At 47.0% G+C, this 12,015-nt stretch overlaps 1 protein-coding gene across 3 annotated transcripts in view; it reads left to right on the top strand.

Annotated features, from left to right (window-relative positions):
- KIF16B (kinesin family member 16B) overlaps window positions 1–12,015 on the top strand; it is a 298,237-nt gene that overhangs the window by 178,781 nt on the left and 107,441 nt on the right. The window contains exons 18-21 of one of the 3 annotated variants that reach the window (XM_060078069.1): window positions 2,806–2,838; window positions 3,190–3,243; window positions 4,759–6,117; window positions 9,491–9,643. In XM_060078069.1, the coding sequence (XP_059934052.1) occupies window positions 2,806–2,838; window positions 3,190–3,243; window positions 4,759–6,117; window positions 9,491–9,643 (1,599 nt within the window). The remainder of the gene's footprint in view (window positions 1–2,805; window positions 2,839–3,189; window positions 3,244–4,758; window positions 6,118–9,490; window positions 9,644–12,015) is intronic. The other 2 variants (XM_060078070.1, XM_060078071.1) reach the window with 2 other exon arrangements.

Here is a 12,015-nt window from a genome sequence, read left to right as displayed (position 1 = left end):
CACCTACCTCACAGGACCATTGTGAGAGTCAAATGCGAGTCCTCAGACCCAGGTGTAGAATGACTCTTTCGTGGATGTTGATACAGATGTTTCGTGGACGTTGATACAGATATTTTGTATGCACGGTCTTGTTTGATGAGATGGATGTTTGTCTTCTTTGAGGGAGGGCTTGTTATTTTCTTCAAAGTCTGTAAAAATTAAGCATCCAAGATTAAATAACTCATGCTTAGCCTCACAACCACTAACATTTGTATTCGGGCAAGTTGACCTTTTAGCACAGCCTCTTGGCCATGAAGCTCGGCTTCCCCACCCACTATGTGACCCGGCCAGAAACCTGAGGGTCATCTTTGACTCTTTCTTTCCCATCACAACCTCCAACAAAATCCAGCCCATTAGCAGGTTCTCTCAACTGAACCCCTGCGTATCAGAAGATACTGGCATTTCCTTATCCCAGTGATCCTGGGTCCTGCCTCCATCATCTCTTGTTTCTGTGACGACACAGGCCTCCTGATCTGTTTCGTGGCTTCTCCTCTCATCTATTCTCTGTGGGCTCTCTAACAACCCTGTTCCAAGACACTTTTCTGCCACCATCTTTGGGGTCAAGTGCAGAGTCCTCAGTATAACTTCCAAGGCCCTGCACCGTGTGGCTTCTCGTGTCCCGCTGAGCTTCACATCTTGCCCCTCCCCTCACAGGAAGCCAAGACCTGGCTTTATTGAGCTTCTGCATCTTGCACGAGGAAGAATGGCACAGCCTAGGTGGAAGTTCCCTTGGGAAGCTTGCCTTGATTCTAGGTCCTACCAAATTCTGAGACCAGCACCCGTTCGGTGTGTTATAACACAGTGTCCTTCCTCATCCTGGCTTGTGACACACTGGCTGTGCCCCTCATGTTTATTCCACTGTCAGTTACAGGCTGGGAGCCCCATGGAGGCAGGGACATATCTCCCTTCCGGACCTCTGTATCCCCTGTGCCTTGCACAGCACCTGGCACTGTGCTCAGTAAAATACGTAGGTGCTCAGAGTGTCACACTGGAGATGAAGATATTAAAACTCACATTTCATGACTTTTTGAGACCACACAACTCATTAGAAACAATTGTAGTTGGTGGCAGCACAGATTTTAGTACCAAACTGACTCAAGCCCTCCCTCTGCTACTTAGCTCATCTAAGCCTCAGTTTCCTGTTTTATAAAATGGGGATGAGACCTGCTAGGGTTGGGAGAACAAAGCGAGGATATTGCACGCTCAGTGCCCGGCCAAGCACCTGCACGTTGTAAACTGTCCGGTGATAGGTTTTCATTCGAACCTCTCAGAGCAGCATTTGCTTTATGACTGTGCCCTTGTGACACTGTCAGAGCAGGACGACATTGTCTGCTGATGGTCACATTGAGCTGATGTTCACAGAAAGTGTAAATCAAGAATAAAGACAGTTCTATTAGGAAAATCCTCAGGTTTTGAAAGTGTTTTATCCAGTGATTTTATTTTATTTTATTTTTTGACTGTAATTATCTCTAGAAAGACTAAACTGTACCGAAGTCTAAAAATATGTACTAGGAAGCATTCCCAAGGTTCTGTTTATCGTTATATAAAAGAGAATGATCATATATGAACTTAAATGAAACCCTGTATCTGCTTAGTGTGATGGCATATGGATTGGGCTCCAGAACTGGCAAATACCTTTCATATACTATATTTATGTGATTGATTTCTCATGGATGGCAGTGCCTGTAATCCACAGATCATTTTCATTTGATAGAAAGATAAATATAACCCTAAATGATAAGTTTCAATGAAGGATTTAATATTCTTATTATATATCACAAATTGGAGCATTGCTCATAAAATGAATGAATTGAGGATGTTTTGGAAGCAGGCTATCGTGGGTTCAGGTCCTGGTTCCACCACATTTTACCATCATGACCTTGGACACGTTCTTTCAGACCTCTGAGCTCTGGGTTTCTCATCTGTTAACTGGATCAGGTACTATGTGCTATCTTCAGGATTTGCTGGGAAAGCAGAGTAAGCGAGCGTGTAAATCACTCAGCACTGCCCTCAGTTCTGCGTGCAAAAACCCCCGACATCTTACTCTCAGTTTTAGCCCCCATTAAATTGGTCACAGATCTATTTGAAAGTTTGTTAGCTCATTGTAAAGGTAACTGTTGCCAACCTGGATTATCTTATCCAAGGAAAACAGTTGACTGATGAATGTTTCCATAGTTCAGCTTCTTAGCTGTACTTGCTGTCCACCACAACAGGAAAACGTTTAAGAATTACAGTTCATGCTGTTTAAAAGGTATAGTGAAACCTTGAAGTAATTCAATCTAGTATTTGAGAAAAAGTCAACTTGTTATCAATATTTTAGCGAGTTGTTTTAAAATTCCCAGCGACCTAGCCCCCGTTATTTTGCTTACCACTATGGTCAATCTGTTCATAATCTCTGTAGCCCCCATAGCTCCAATATCATATAACCACTAACTACAGGAGGATCTTGAGAAACCTCCATACAGTATAACCATTTATAAAGTAGTAAAAATATGAATTTGACTTCTGTGGGCAATTATTATCGGTACTCAGTTATTATTAGTGCTCTAGTTATCATGGGAAGTGTGTAAAACATAATAGCTAACTCTGGAGAATTTGCTTCAAGAACTGATTGGAAAATGTGATCTGTATAAGAAGACGTTTCAATTTGTGCATGACTATTGGCTTTTAAGTACCTTACTGTTTTTCTCCTGATGTTCCCACAGTTAATTCTTTTCTTAATTGATGTCTGTGCTCTCTCTCTCTCTCTCTCTATCTCCCTGGCAGTCTTTTCCCTATTAAAGGACCCATCTGTCTAAGGTAGAGATTTTCCATTTTTATGTACTAATCAGTGGCTAAGCTGCATGGGGTAGGCATGCTTCTCATTTAGAAGTCTCCTTTAACTCTGCTTGTCCCGTACGGTGGTGTTTTGTTTGCTTTCCTTCAAGTAACATATGTTCTTTTCAGCCTGAATTCAAGCACTCCTAAAGTATGTCTAATTTATAATCATAGTCATAGAGCAAAGAATACATTGTAAACTTGCTAATCCATAATGATTAAAAATCGTACTTGACAAACCAGTGTCCTTTGTAATATGTAACTACATATAGAGAATAAGAGAGTGAAAAAAGCTCTTTCAGAAAAGTGACTCATTTTCATTTGATTTATTAGACTTGAATTTGAGCGGCAACAGCGTGAAGAACTTGAGAAATTAGAAAGTAAAAGGTAAGCCACATGGTAGGACTCATAACACCACAGAGTGGGTGGGTGCCTGTGTTGATGTCCTAGACCGAGAGCACCTGTGTCTGTGTCATCTCCCTCTGGCTCCGTGTCCATCATTTACACGTCTGATGACTGTAGCTCCTTTCTCTTTAGCTGGTTAGTTTTACTTCACGTTTGAATTTTTTAAATAGTTCATCTTCAAATACTTGTGAGACTGGGGAATAGAGTCAGTAGGCAAATTTAATACACTCTTTAAGTGTAATACATCAAATATAGACTTGTTTAAATTTAACTAAAAAGTATTTCTTCCTTAATAATATCCTGAGTTTTAAAAAAGCCGAAAGAATGACACTTCCCCTTCTTATGCCTGCTCACTTTTTAAACATCTTTCCTTATGTTGATCAGCCATTTGTATTTCCTTTTCTAATCTGCCTCTGCATGTTCTCAGCTCCCTTTTCTTTTGGTGTGTGTGTGTGTGTGTGTGTGTGTGTTTAATTGATTTGGAGAGCGTTTTTTATATGTTCTGAATGTAATTCTTTGATAAAACTAAGTAGTTTTCTTTTTTTTTCCTGTCCTATTTAACAAGCCAAGAAATGGACCAAAGATAGATATTAGAATAGAAAGTAAGGCCGCAGAAAATCTGCACCCTGGATATTTATTTTCTAGAGTGTGGAGTCTGGGTGTTACAGATGAATTAGTTTAGCTCGCAGCATCATGTACGATAGGTCTTTGGTGGGTCAGGAGATGGAGGCCGTGCATCCGTACTCTGACATGCCCTGTGTTCTTGCTTTGGAGGCCACCCCGACCTCGAAACATTGACTTAGCACCCAGTGGGGACCCTTTGCTCTCTTAAGACACAACATGACATGTAACCCCCGGAATCATGCATTTAAGTATGCTAATGGAGATTGACATTATTTTCAATGTTATGCATTAATAAACTAATATTTTGGATCATTTGGTGATTACCATTTGTCCTAAACTAGTGATTAAATGCTAAATAGCGTGTAGTTATTTGAGCTGGAACAATGAAGTGTCGATTATCTTGACTTTGATATTTGACCCTGATGAGTTGAGGACAGCATAAGCATTTTTATTTAATGTCATTTTGTAACCGAATTTCCATTGAGTTTTAGCCTTTGGGCTGAATAAAATTAATCACATTTAAATTTAAATTGGGCGTGCCTCTTTCTCTTTGAGCTCAGGGGGCTTTAAAAATTATATCATGCATAACACATTATGCTTATGGGCTCTGCAAAGAAATGATAGCAGAAGCTACTTCAGGAGATTAGGCAAATGATATGTTGGACAGTTACAGAGTAAAAAAATTAAACAGCATGCTGCTGGATATTAGAAAAGTGCTGTTCTCCCTCTTTTTTTTTTTTTTTTTTTAAATTTTACTTTAGTGAAGGGTGTGTGGTGTATGTCCATTTCTAGGAAGTATCAGTTTAGGGAGAAGTTAGAGCAGCATTTGAACCTAGTGCTCAAATAACGATCAGTCAACAATTTGCATTTCAGAAAACTCATAGAAGAGATGGAGGAAAAGCAAAAGTCCGACAAGGCTGCGCTGGAGCGGATGCAGCAGGAGGTGGAGACGCAGCGCAAGGAGACGGAGATCGTGCAGCTGCAGATCCGCAAGCAGGAGGAGAGCCTCAAGCGCCGCAGCTTCCACCTGGAGAGCAAGCTCAAGGACCTGCTGGCCGAAAAGGAGCGGTTCGAGGAGGAGAGGCTGAGGGAGCAGCAGGAGACTGAGCTGCAGAAGAAGAAACAGGAAGAGGAGCGCTTTCTCCGCGTCCAGGAAGAGCTGCAGCGGCTGCAAGAACTCAACAGCCACGAGAAGGCCGAGAAGGTTCAGATATTTCAGGAGCTGGAGCAACTCAAAAGGGAAAAAGAGGAGCAGTGTGTCAGGCTGGAGCAGGAGAGGAGGCGGCTGGAGGGGCAGGAGGAGGAGCAGGTCCTGCGCGTGGCGCGCCTGGAGGAGCAGCTCCGGGAGAAGCGGGAGCTGGTCCGGCCACCGCGGCTCGGGGAGGCGCAGCGCGCGGAGGAGGAGCGGCAGGACCTCGAGGGCATCCGCGCATGCCTCCTGCGGGCCAAGGAGGCCGCGGCCGAGGGGGACGGCGACGGCCGGGAGCTCGAATGGGCGCAGCTGCGTTTCTTAGCGTTCAAGCGAAGGCAGCTGGCCGTGCTGGCCACCCTGGAGAAGGAGCTGGTTCAGCAGAAGGAGCTCCTGAAAAAGGAGGTGGAGGAAGAACGTGAAATCCTAGAGCGCTTAAAATCTGGCGGCAAGGAAGAATCGAGGTGGTTCTTCAAAAAGGACGGTGCGGTCGCGGATGTCCCCCAGGCGGCTGGAGATGCCGAGCAGATGAAGCCGGTGGAGGGGAGACTGCAGTGTAAGGAGCGCCAGCTCCAGTATCTCCTGCAGCATCATTTGCCGAGGCTTTTGGAAGAGAAACAGAGAGCCTGCGAGATCCTCGACCGAGGTCCCCTCGGCCTGGACAACACTCTCTACCAAGTGGAGAAAGAGATGGAAGAAAAAGAAGAGCAGCTCGCGCAGTACCAGGCCAGCGCCAGCCAGCTGCAGAAGCTCCAGGCCACCTTCGAGTTCACGGCCAACGTGGCCCGTCAGGAGGAGAAGGTGAGGCGGAAGGAAAAGGAGATCCTGGAATCCCGGGAGCAGCAGCAGAGGGAGGCGCTGGAGCGGGCGGTGGCCCGGCTGGAGCGGAGGCACTCTGCCCTGCAGCGGCGCTGCGCCCGGGGCCTGGGGGCCGAGGAGCGGAGGCCGAAGTCGGCCACCTTGACCGCCGGCGGCAGCGAGCGGTCCGGGCTCGGGGCCGGCCTGGGGGCCGAGCAGGAAGCCCTGGAGAAGGACCGGGAGAGGTGAGCCGAGCCCGAGGGGACGCCTGCCACACCCTCCGTGCCCCATGGCATTAACCCTCGGGCTGTGATGGCGCGGCTTCTAGCCCTGGTGCTGTGTCTCTCACTGTTTTTTGAAAAAGTAATTCTGTAGCCTTTATGTTTTCTGGTTCACCGGCAAATGCTTAGCCTTCTTTTCTTTTTCCTTAGGATCCTTGGTTTAGAGTCACTGGCCTAAAGTTGGAAAAAACACACAGACAAAGCCCTCGTCTGTTACCTCACTGACCTCTGACTGTGTGTTTAATATTTGATAAACAGGAAAGACTGAGAAAGCTTCCAGCCGGATTCCCCCTCCCTCCCTCGGTGCTTTCCCCAAACCCCATTCCCTTTCGTTGGCTCCTTTTCCCTCTGCCGCCCTTTCCCTCCCCTTCCTCCCTCCCCCCCGACCCCCATGTCTTCTCTGGGACGTTGACCAGCACTTGTTCACAGGTTCCATAGACTGATTTCCACACCTGGCAGCGAACTGAAAAACAACCCTCCCCCCACCCCTGCTGATTCTCAGTGTTTGAGAATCCAGAGGGACACCTCAGGATTCTGTATTAAAAAATAAACAAGCAAAGCTCTCTAGATGTTCCAGACATGGTGGTCTGTCCAGGCATGTTAGGTCATGATTCACTGATACTATTTTCGATGTTGTGAACTAGGGAGGCCTCCTTTGCGTGGCTTCTGGAGAAAAGCTGACATCGGGAAATCATTACAGTGTATCCACTATAATCGAGTATTAATACTAAATGGCCAGGGAGCGAAGCCGGTTGACAAAAGCCAGGACAGTGTCCCTCATGAGGAGGGCATGGGCCTGTGTATTTTCTTTAGTTCCAGACCCTTTGGTCTGTTGAGATCTTAACTGAAGCCCAGGTTACGGGGAACTGGAATGCTGCCCGATCCCCAGGAGCCCTCCCCTCACAGCACCTCCCGAGGGGCTGCAGCAGAAGCCCGGAGTGCTGGCCCAGCTTGACATTGGCAGAGGCCTGGGATCCATGCTGATGACAAGGCAAAACCTACTGGGAGGTGTTGCCTGGGCCCCTGTCCACCATCTTGCCTGAAAAGGTCAGGACAGCCTCCTTTCAAACAATCTGCTTAAACTGGATTCTGTTCACCAAGCTCTCCAGTAATCCCCCAGGCAAAACAGTGACAGATGACAATCGAAAACCATAATGCTGTGACTTCAGAGAAATAGGTCTGTGGTTTAAGAAAATGATTGTAGGTACCTTATGTAAATGAAATTGCTGGACAAAGCTCCAGCCCCAGGAAATTTACAGCAGTGGAGGGCACGCTCTCTATTTGTATCCTGCGCTGTGCACTGAGAATGCAGCAGGGGCTTGGAGCCTGATGTCCTGGCTTTTGTCAAACGGCTTTGCTCCCTGGCCATTTAGTATTAACACTCGATTATAGTGGATACACTGTAATGATTTCCTGATGTCAGCTTTTCTCCAGAAGCCATGCAAAGGAGGCTTTTAGCTTCCTGTGTTTTGATGGAGTAGACTTTGCAAAGCCCTGATTCAGGCCAGCAAATTTTGAGCGCTTTGCTCTGGCTTTGATGGTCCTGCAGCTTTCTGGGGGTATTGGTGTTGTGTCTTATTATCTCTCTGGGTTTTCATGGCTGAGCCAGGGCCCGCCGTGCACCCTGAGCTGACCTCTTGTGAATTTCCAAAGTGCCAGATATCAAATTCACGTGGAGCCAGATTGGACCAACAGTGCACTGCACTTGGCTTTCCCTGTCAGCTTGCTTTATGAGCAAGATTTCATCATTTTCTTTCTTCTTTCTCCTTGATGGTCGATGGGACAAGTGTCAGGCAGTTAGAAAGTGGTAGAGTTGCCTCTCGAATCCAACTTGGGCCCACTTTGACCTCCTGTCTGCTGGCGACAGAGCCACTGCTGGGCAGACCAGTTCTCCTCGTGTGCTGCGACCCTCTCCATGCAAGGCCCTGCTGTTCCTCGCCATGTATAGCAGTCCTGCTCAGCCTTCAGGGCCCCACTGGCGCCTCTTTGCTGTGTGGAGTCCTTCCCATTGCCCAGCCCTGAAGGATGTCTTTGAACCACTCCGTAGGCGTCATCTTAATTACAAACATTGGCCACCACCTACTTGCGTTGGCTCAATTTCCTTACCATCTCTGAGATTCTGTGTTAACCTTGTTCCCTGGTTCTTTGCCCACCACCTGGCCCCTGACATCACTTCTCTGTGCTCAGTCCTTCCTCCTTCAAGAATACTGCGTGCTCTGCAGGCTGGTGCTCAGTAACCGGTAGACAGATGAAAGGCTGAGTTCAGCTGGGCATTGTCTCCCGCGGACCCAGGAGCGCCTACCCTGGTGATCCCATAATCACATTTCCGAGAGCCAAGACCTTGGCTTTCACGTTCAGGATAGAGCAGTCAAATCACTGCTGGCGACACCAGAGAGCTGGCAGTGTTGTGGCGTGTCAGCATCTGAAACCAGACTCTCTGAATTTTGGACCCGAAGGAATTTGGAGAGACTAGTTGACTCTCTCATTTGCTACATGAAGAAATTGAGACCCAGGTGTCATTAACAGTGAGTGGGCTGCAGCCCCTAGATGGTGTTCTGTGGGCCAAATTTACTGGCAAGTTTGGCCCTCTAGCCTGATGGCCCTGGATTCAGTTGTGCCTGGGCCAGTGGGAGACCAGCCATACACACACTCGACCTTATATTAGATGTATCATCTGTCATTGGAAATAAATGTTTGGTTCCACAGCTCATGGTTTATATTAATTTCTCTAGATACTCAGCCTGCTTTCCTAGGTCTCTCTCGCCTGTTTCTGTTTTCCACACCCGCTGCCTTAGCCAAAGCGGATTCCTGGTTTTTGTGGCTTAGTCCCTTTGTTTCTGCACCTGGAAAACCACCCACTGTCATTTCCAAATGCCAAATTCCCACTGGCCCGTGAAGACTCAACTTAGAACTGCCTTGACCATGAAGGTTCTCCTAGATTGGCAGTTTTAAAGAATTCTTTAAAGCAGAGATCTCTTGTCAAATAGAAATACTTATTGGGATCTGACATGTAGGCTACAACCAACTGTTTTCTTGAAGCTGGGTTTGGGACTCAGAATCCTGCACATCTGGCTCTGAGGATTTGCTGAGCGCAGTGGGAATATCTTTGCCCTTGATGGTAGAACTCTCTCCAACTTTTGGGTGCCTGTAGCACTTGTCCTGCACCGCCCTTGTGGTCTGTTATCACCTTATACCTTGTCTTATACATATGTGGTACCTTTTCTGCTGGAAGGTAAAGCTCTTTGCACAGTTTTGGTCTGGATCTCCTATGGTTTCTAGGGAAGATTCTCAGGAGATACTGTTAATGAGTGAATTCACATGACTTCCATCTCTGTAGGTTAGAACATGAAATCCAGCAGTTGAAGCAGAAGATCTGTGAGGTCGATGGTGTTCAAAAAGGGCATCGTGGGACCTTGGAGGGAAAACCTGCTTCTTCCAGCTTGCCATCCAGTGCTGAAAAGTCTTACCTGGTCCCCCTGATGGACGCCAGGTACTGGACATTAAACTGATGCCGTGCCTATTTCTGATGTGGTTTAATGACTCACAGTACCTTACATTGGCCAGTTTGCATACGGAGGGCTCTATCAAAGGTGATAAGCAGTACTTGTCCCCACGACATGCTTTGTCCTGATCAGCTGCTGCCTGGCCCTTGGTGGGGTGAGATGTCATTTAAAGGGCCCAAGACCTGAGACCTGACCAGCCAAATCTAAGGAACACTGGTGCAAGTAGTTTGTGTGAGAAGGTAGAATTAAAAGGTTCAGGGAAACCAGTTCATCCAGAAAGAAGTGATACAAGGCTAGGTTGAGAGGAACAAAGTAGAGTTAATTGAATTGTACCAAGAAGGACCTTGTGCTGACAAATAATTTATAGAAGCCATTGATTACAAATAGATGAAGTCTGTCACAAAGACTGTACCAGTATATTCAGAATGATCACGAATAGCATAAATACAAACCTGACGTTACTATAGGAAAAGTATTTTCAACTTGGGTGGCATCATAAATTGCCCTGTGGCTTAGAGCCCTCAGATAAATCAACCTAATCATTCTTTGCCTATAAGAAAATTGACTGTTTTTCTCAACCCCATCTACCTCATGGGGACATTTCAAATTGGGCAGTCCTGAGCCCTGGCTAGTAGGAGTTAGATGTTCAGATATCAGAATATACTCAGAATGGCATGAGCCTCTATGGTCCTTTAAATCTAGGTCTGCATCTTCTGTGGTGCTCGTTTAAAATTTCAGGTCCAGGGAGATTTGTTTCTAAGTGGCCTTGGCTCAGATTCAGTTGCATATGATTTTCTTTACTGAAATACTGAAAGGCAAATACTGTATTTTATTACCCTAGCTCCATTCTTTGGGGCTGTTTTACCTGTAATATTAATCTCTTTACCCAGCATATCAGAAAGTCATTTAGCCATGGTCAGTAGTACAGAAATGTGTGTAGGATTTTGCATGGGCTTAGAAAGATGCAACCAGATTTTTTATTTTTTAGTGTGCTAAGATGTAAACATGCAAAACACTTCATTTAAAATAATCCGTCTGGGCTTCCCTGGTGGCGCAGTGGTTGGGAGTCCGCCTGCCGATGCAGGGGACACGGGTTCGTGCCCCGGTCCGGGAAGATCCCACATGCCGCGGAGCGGCTGGGCCCGTGGGCCATGGCCGCTGAGAGCCTGCGCGTCCGGAGCCTGCGCGTCCGGAGCCTGTGCTCCGCAACGGGAGAGGCCACAACAGTGAGAGGCCCACATACCGCAAAAAAAAAAAAAAAAAAAAAAAAAAATCCGTCTAGGGCTTCCCTGGTGGCTCAGTGGTTGGGAGTCCGCCTGCCGATGCAGGGGACACGGGTTCGTGCCCCAGTCCGGGAAGATCCCACATGCCGCGGAGCAGCTGGGCCCGTGGGCCATGGCTGCTGGGCCTGCGCGTCCGGAGCCTGTGCTCCGCAACGGGAGAGGCCACAACAGTGAGAGGCCCACATACCGCAAAAAAAAAAAATAAAATAAAATAATCCGTCTAGGGCTTCCCTGGTGGCTCAGTGGTTGGGAGTCCGCCTGCCGATGCAGGGGACACGGGTTCGTGCCCCAGTCCGGGAAGATCCCACATGCCGCGGAGCGGCTGGGCCCGTGGGCCATGGCTGCTGGGCCTGCGCGTCTGGAGCCTGTGCTCCGCAATGGGGGAGGCCGCAGCGGTGAGAGGCCCGTGTACCACAAAAAACAACAACAACAACAAAAAATAATCCGTCTAATTCATTGTCTGTAGAACTGGGGCAGGGAGCCTAGAACTGAGAAAGCCTTGCCTTTGGGCGGCCTGAGCCACTAGAAAGATTTTGATGGAACCCAAATTCTCTCTTTCCCTGGTTCCTCTGGGTGGATGGTTGTACTTCATACAGTTTCCCCTGTATCGTATTGGGTACCAGCTGTTTCCCGTGTATCGTATGGGGTACCAGATATTCGGTTGACAACTGTTTCTGGCTTCAGCCATCTTGACCCTTTGCCAGGCATTTTGGAAGGTCTAGAGACCTTTAAAATGTGGTGTCTCATGGCTGGGTGCAGTGACAAGACAGAGCAGGAATGATGTGAGACATTGTTCCATCCAATAGTGAAGGTCTGTGGAGAGTGCATCTACTTTTTGTTTTTCCTTTTTTTTTTTTTAAATATTTTTTCATATTTTCAATTGTGAACCTTTCAGAGAGAGAGTGTGTGTGTGTGTGTGTGTGTGTGTGTAATTCAACAAGAGTCATGTACCAAAATGTTCATAGCAGCCCTATTTACAATAGCCCAGAGATGGAAACAACCTAAGTGTCCATCATCAGATGAATGGGTAAAGAAGATGTGGCACATATATACAATGGAATATTACTCAGCCATAA

Source organism: Mesoplodon densirostris, chromosome 16, assembly GCF_025265405.1.
Source record: "Mesoplodon densirostris isolate mMesDen1 chromosome 16, mMesDen1 primary haplotype, whole genome shotgun sequence".
NCBI classification, from domain to species: domain Eukaryota; kingdom Metazoa; phylum Chordata; class Mammalia; order Artiodactyla; family Ziphiidae; genus Mesoplodon; species Mesoplodon densirostris.
Note: the sequence above shows the minus strand (reverse complement) of the source record. Positions and strands in the feature narration are given on the sequence as shown.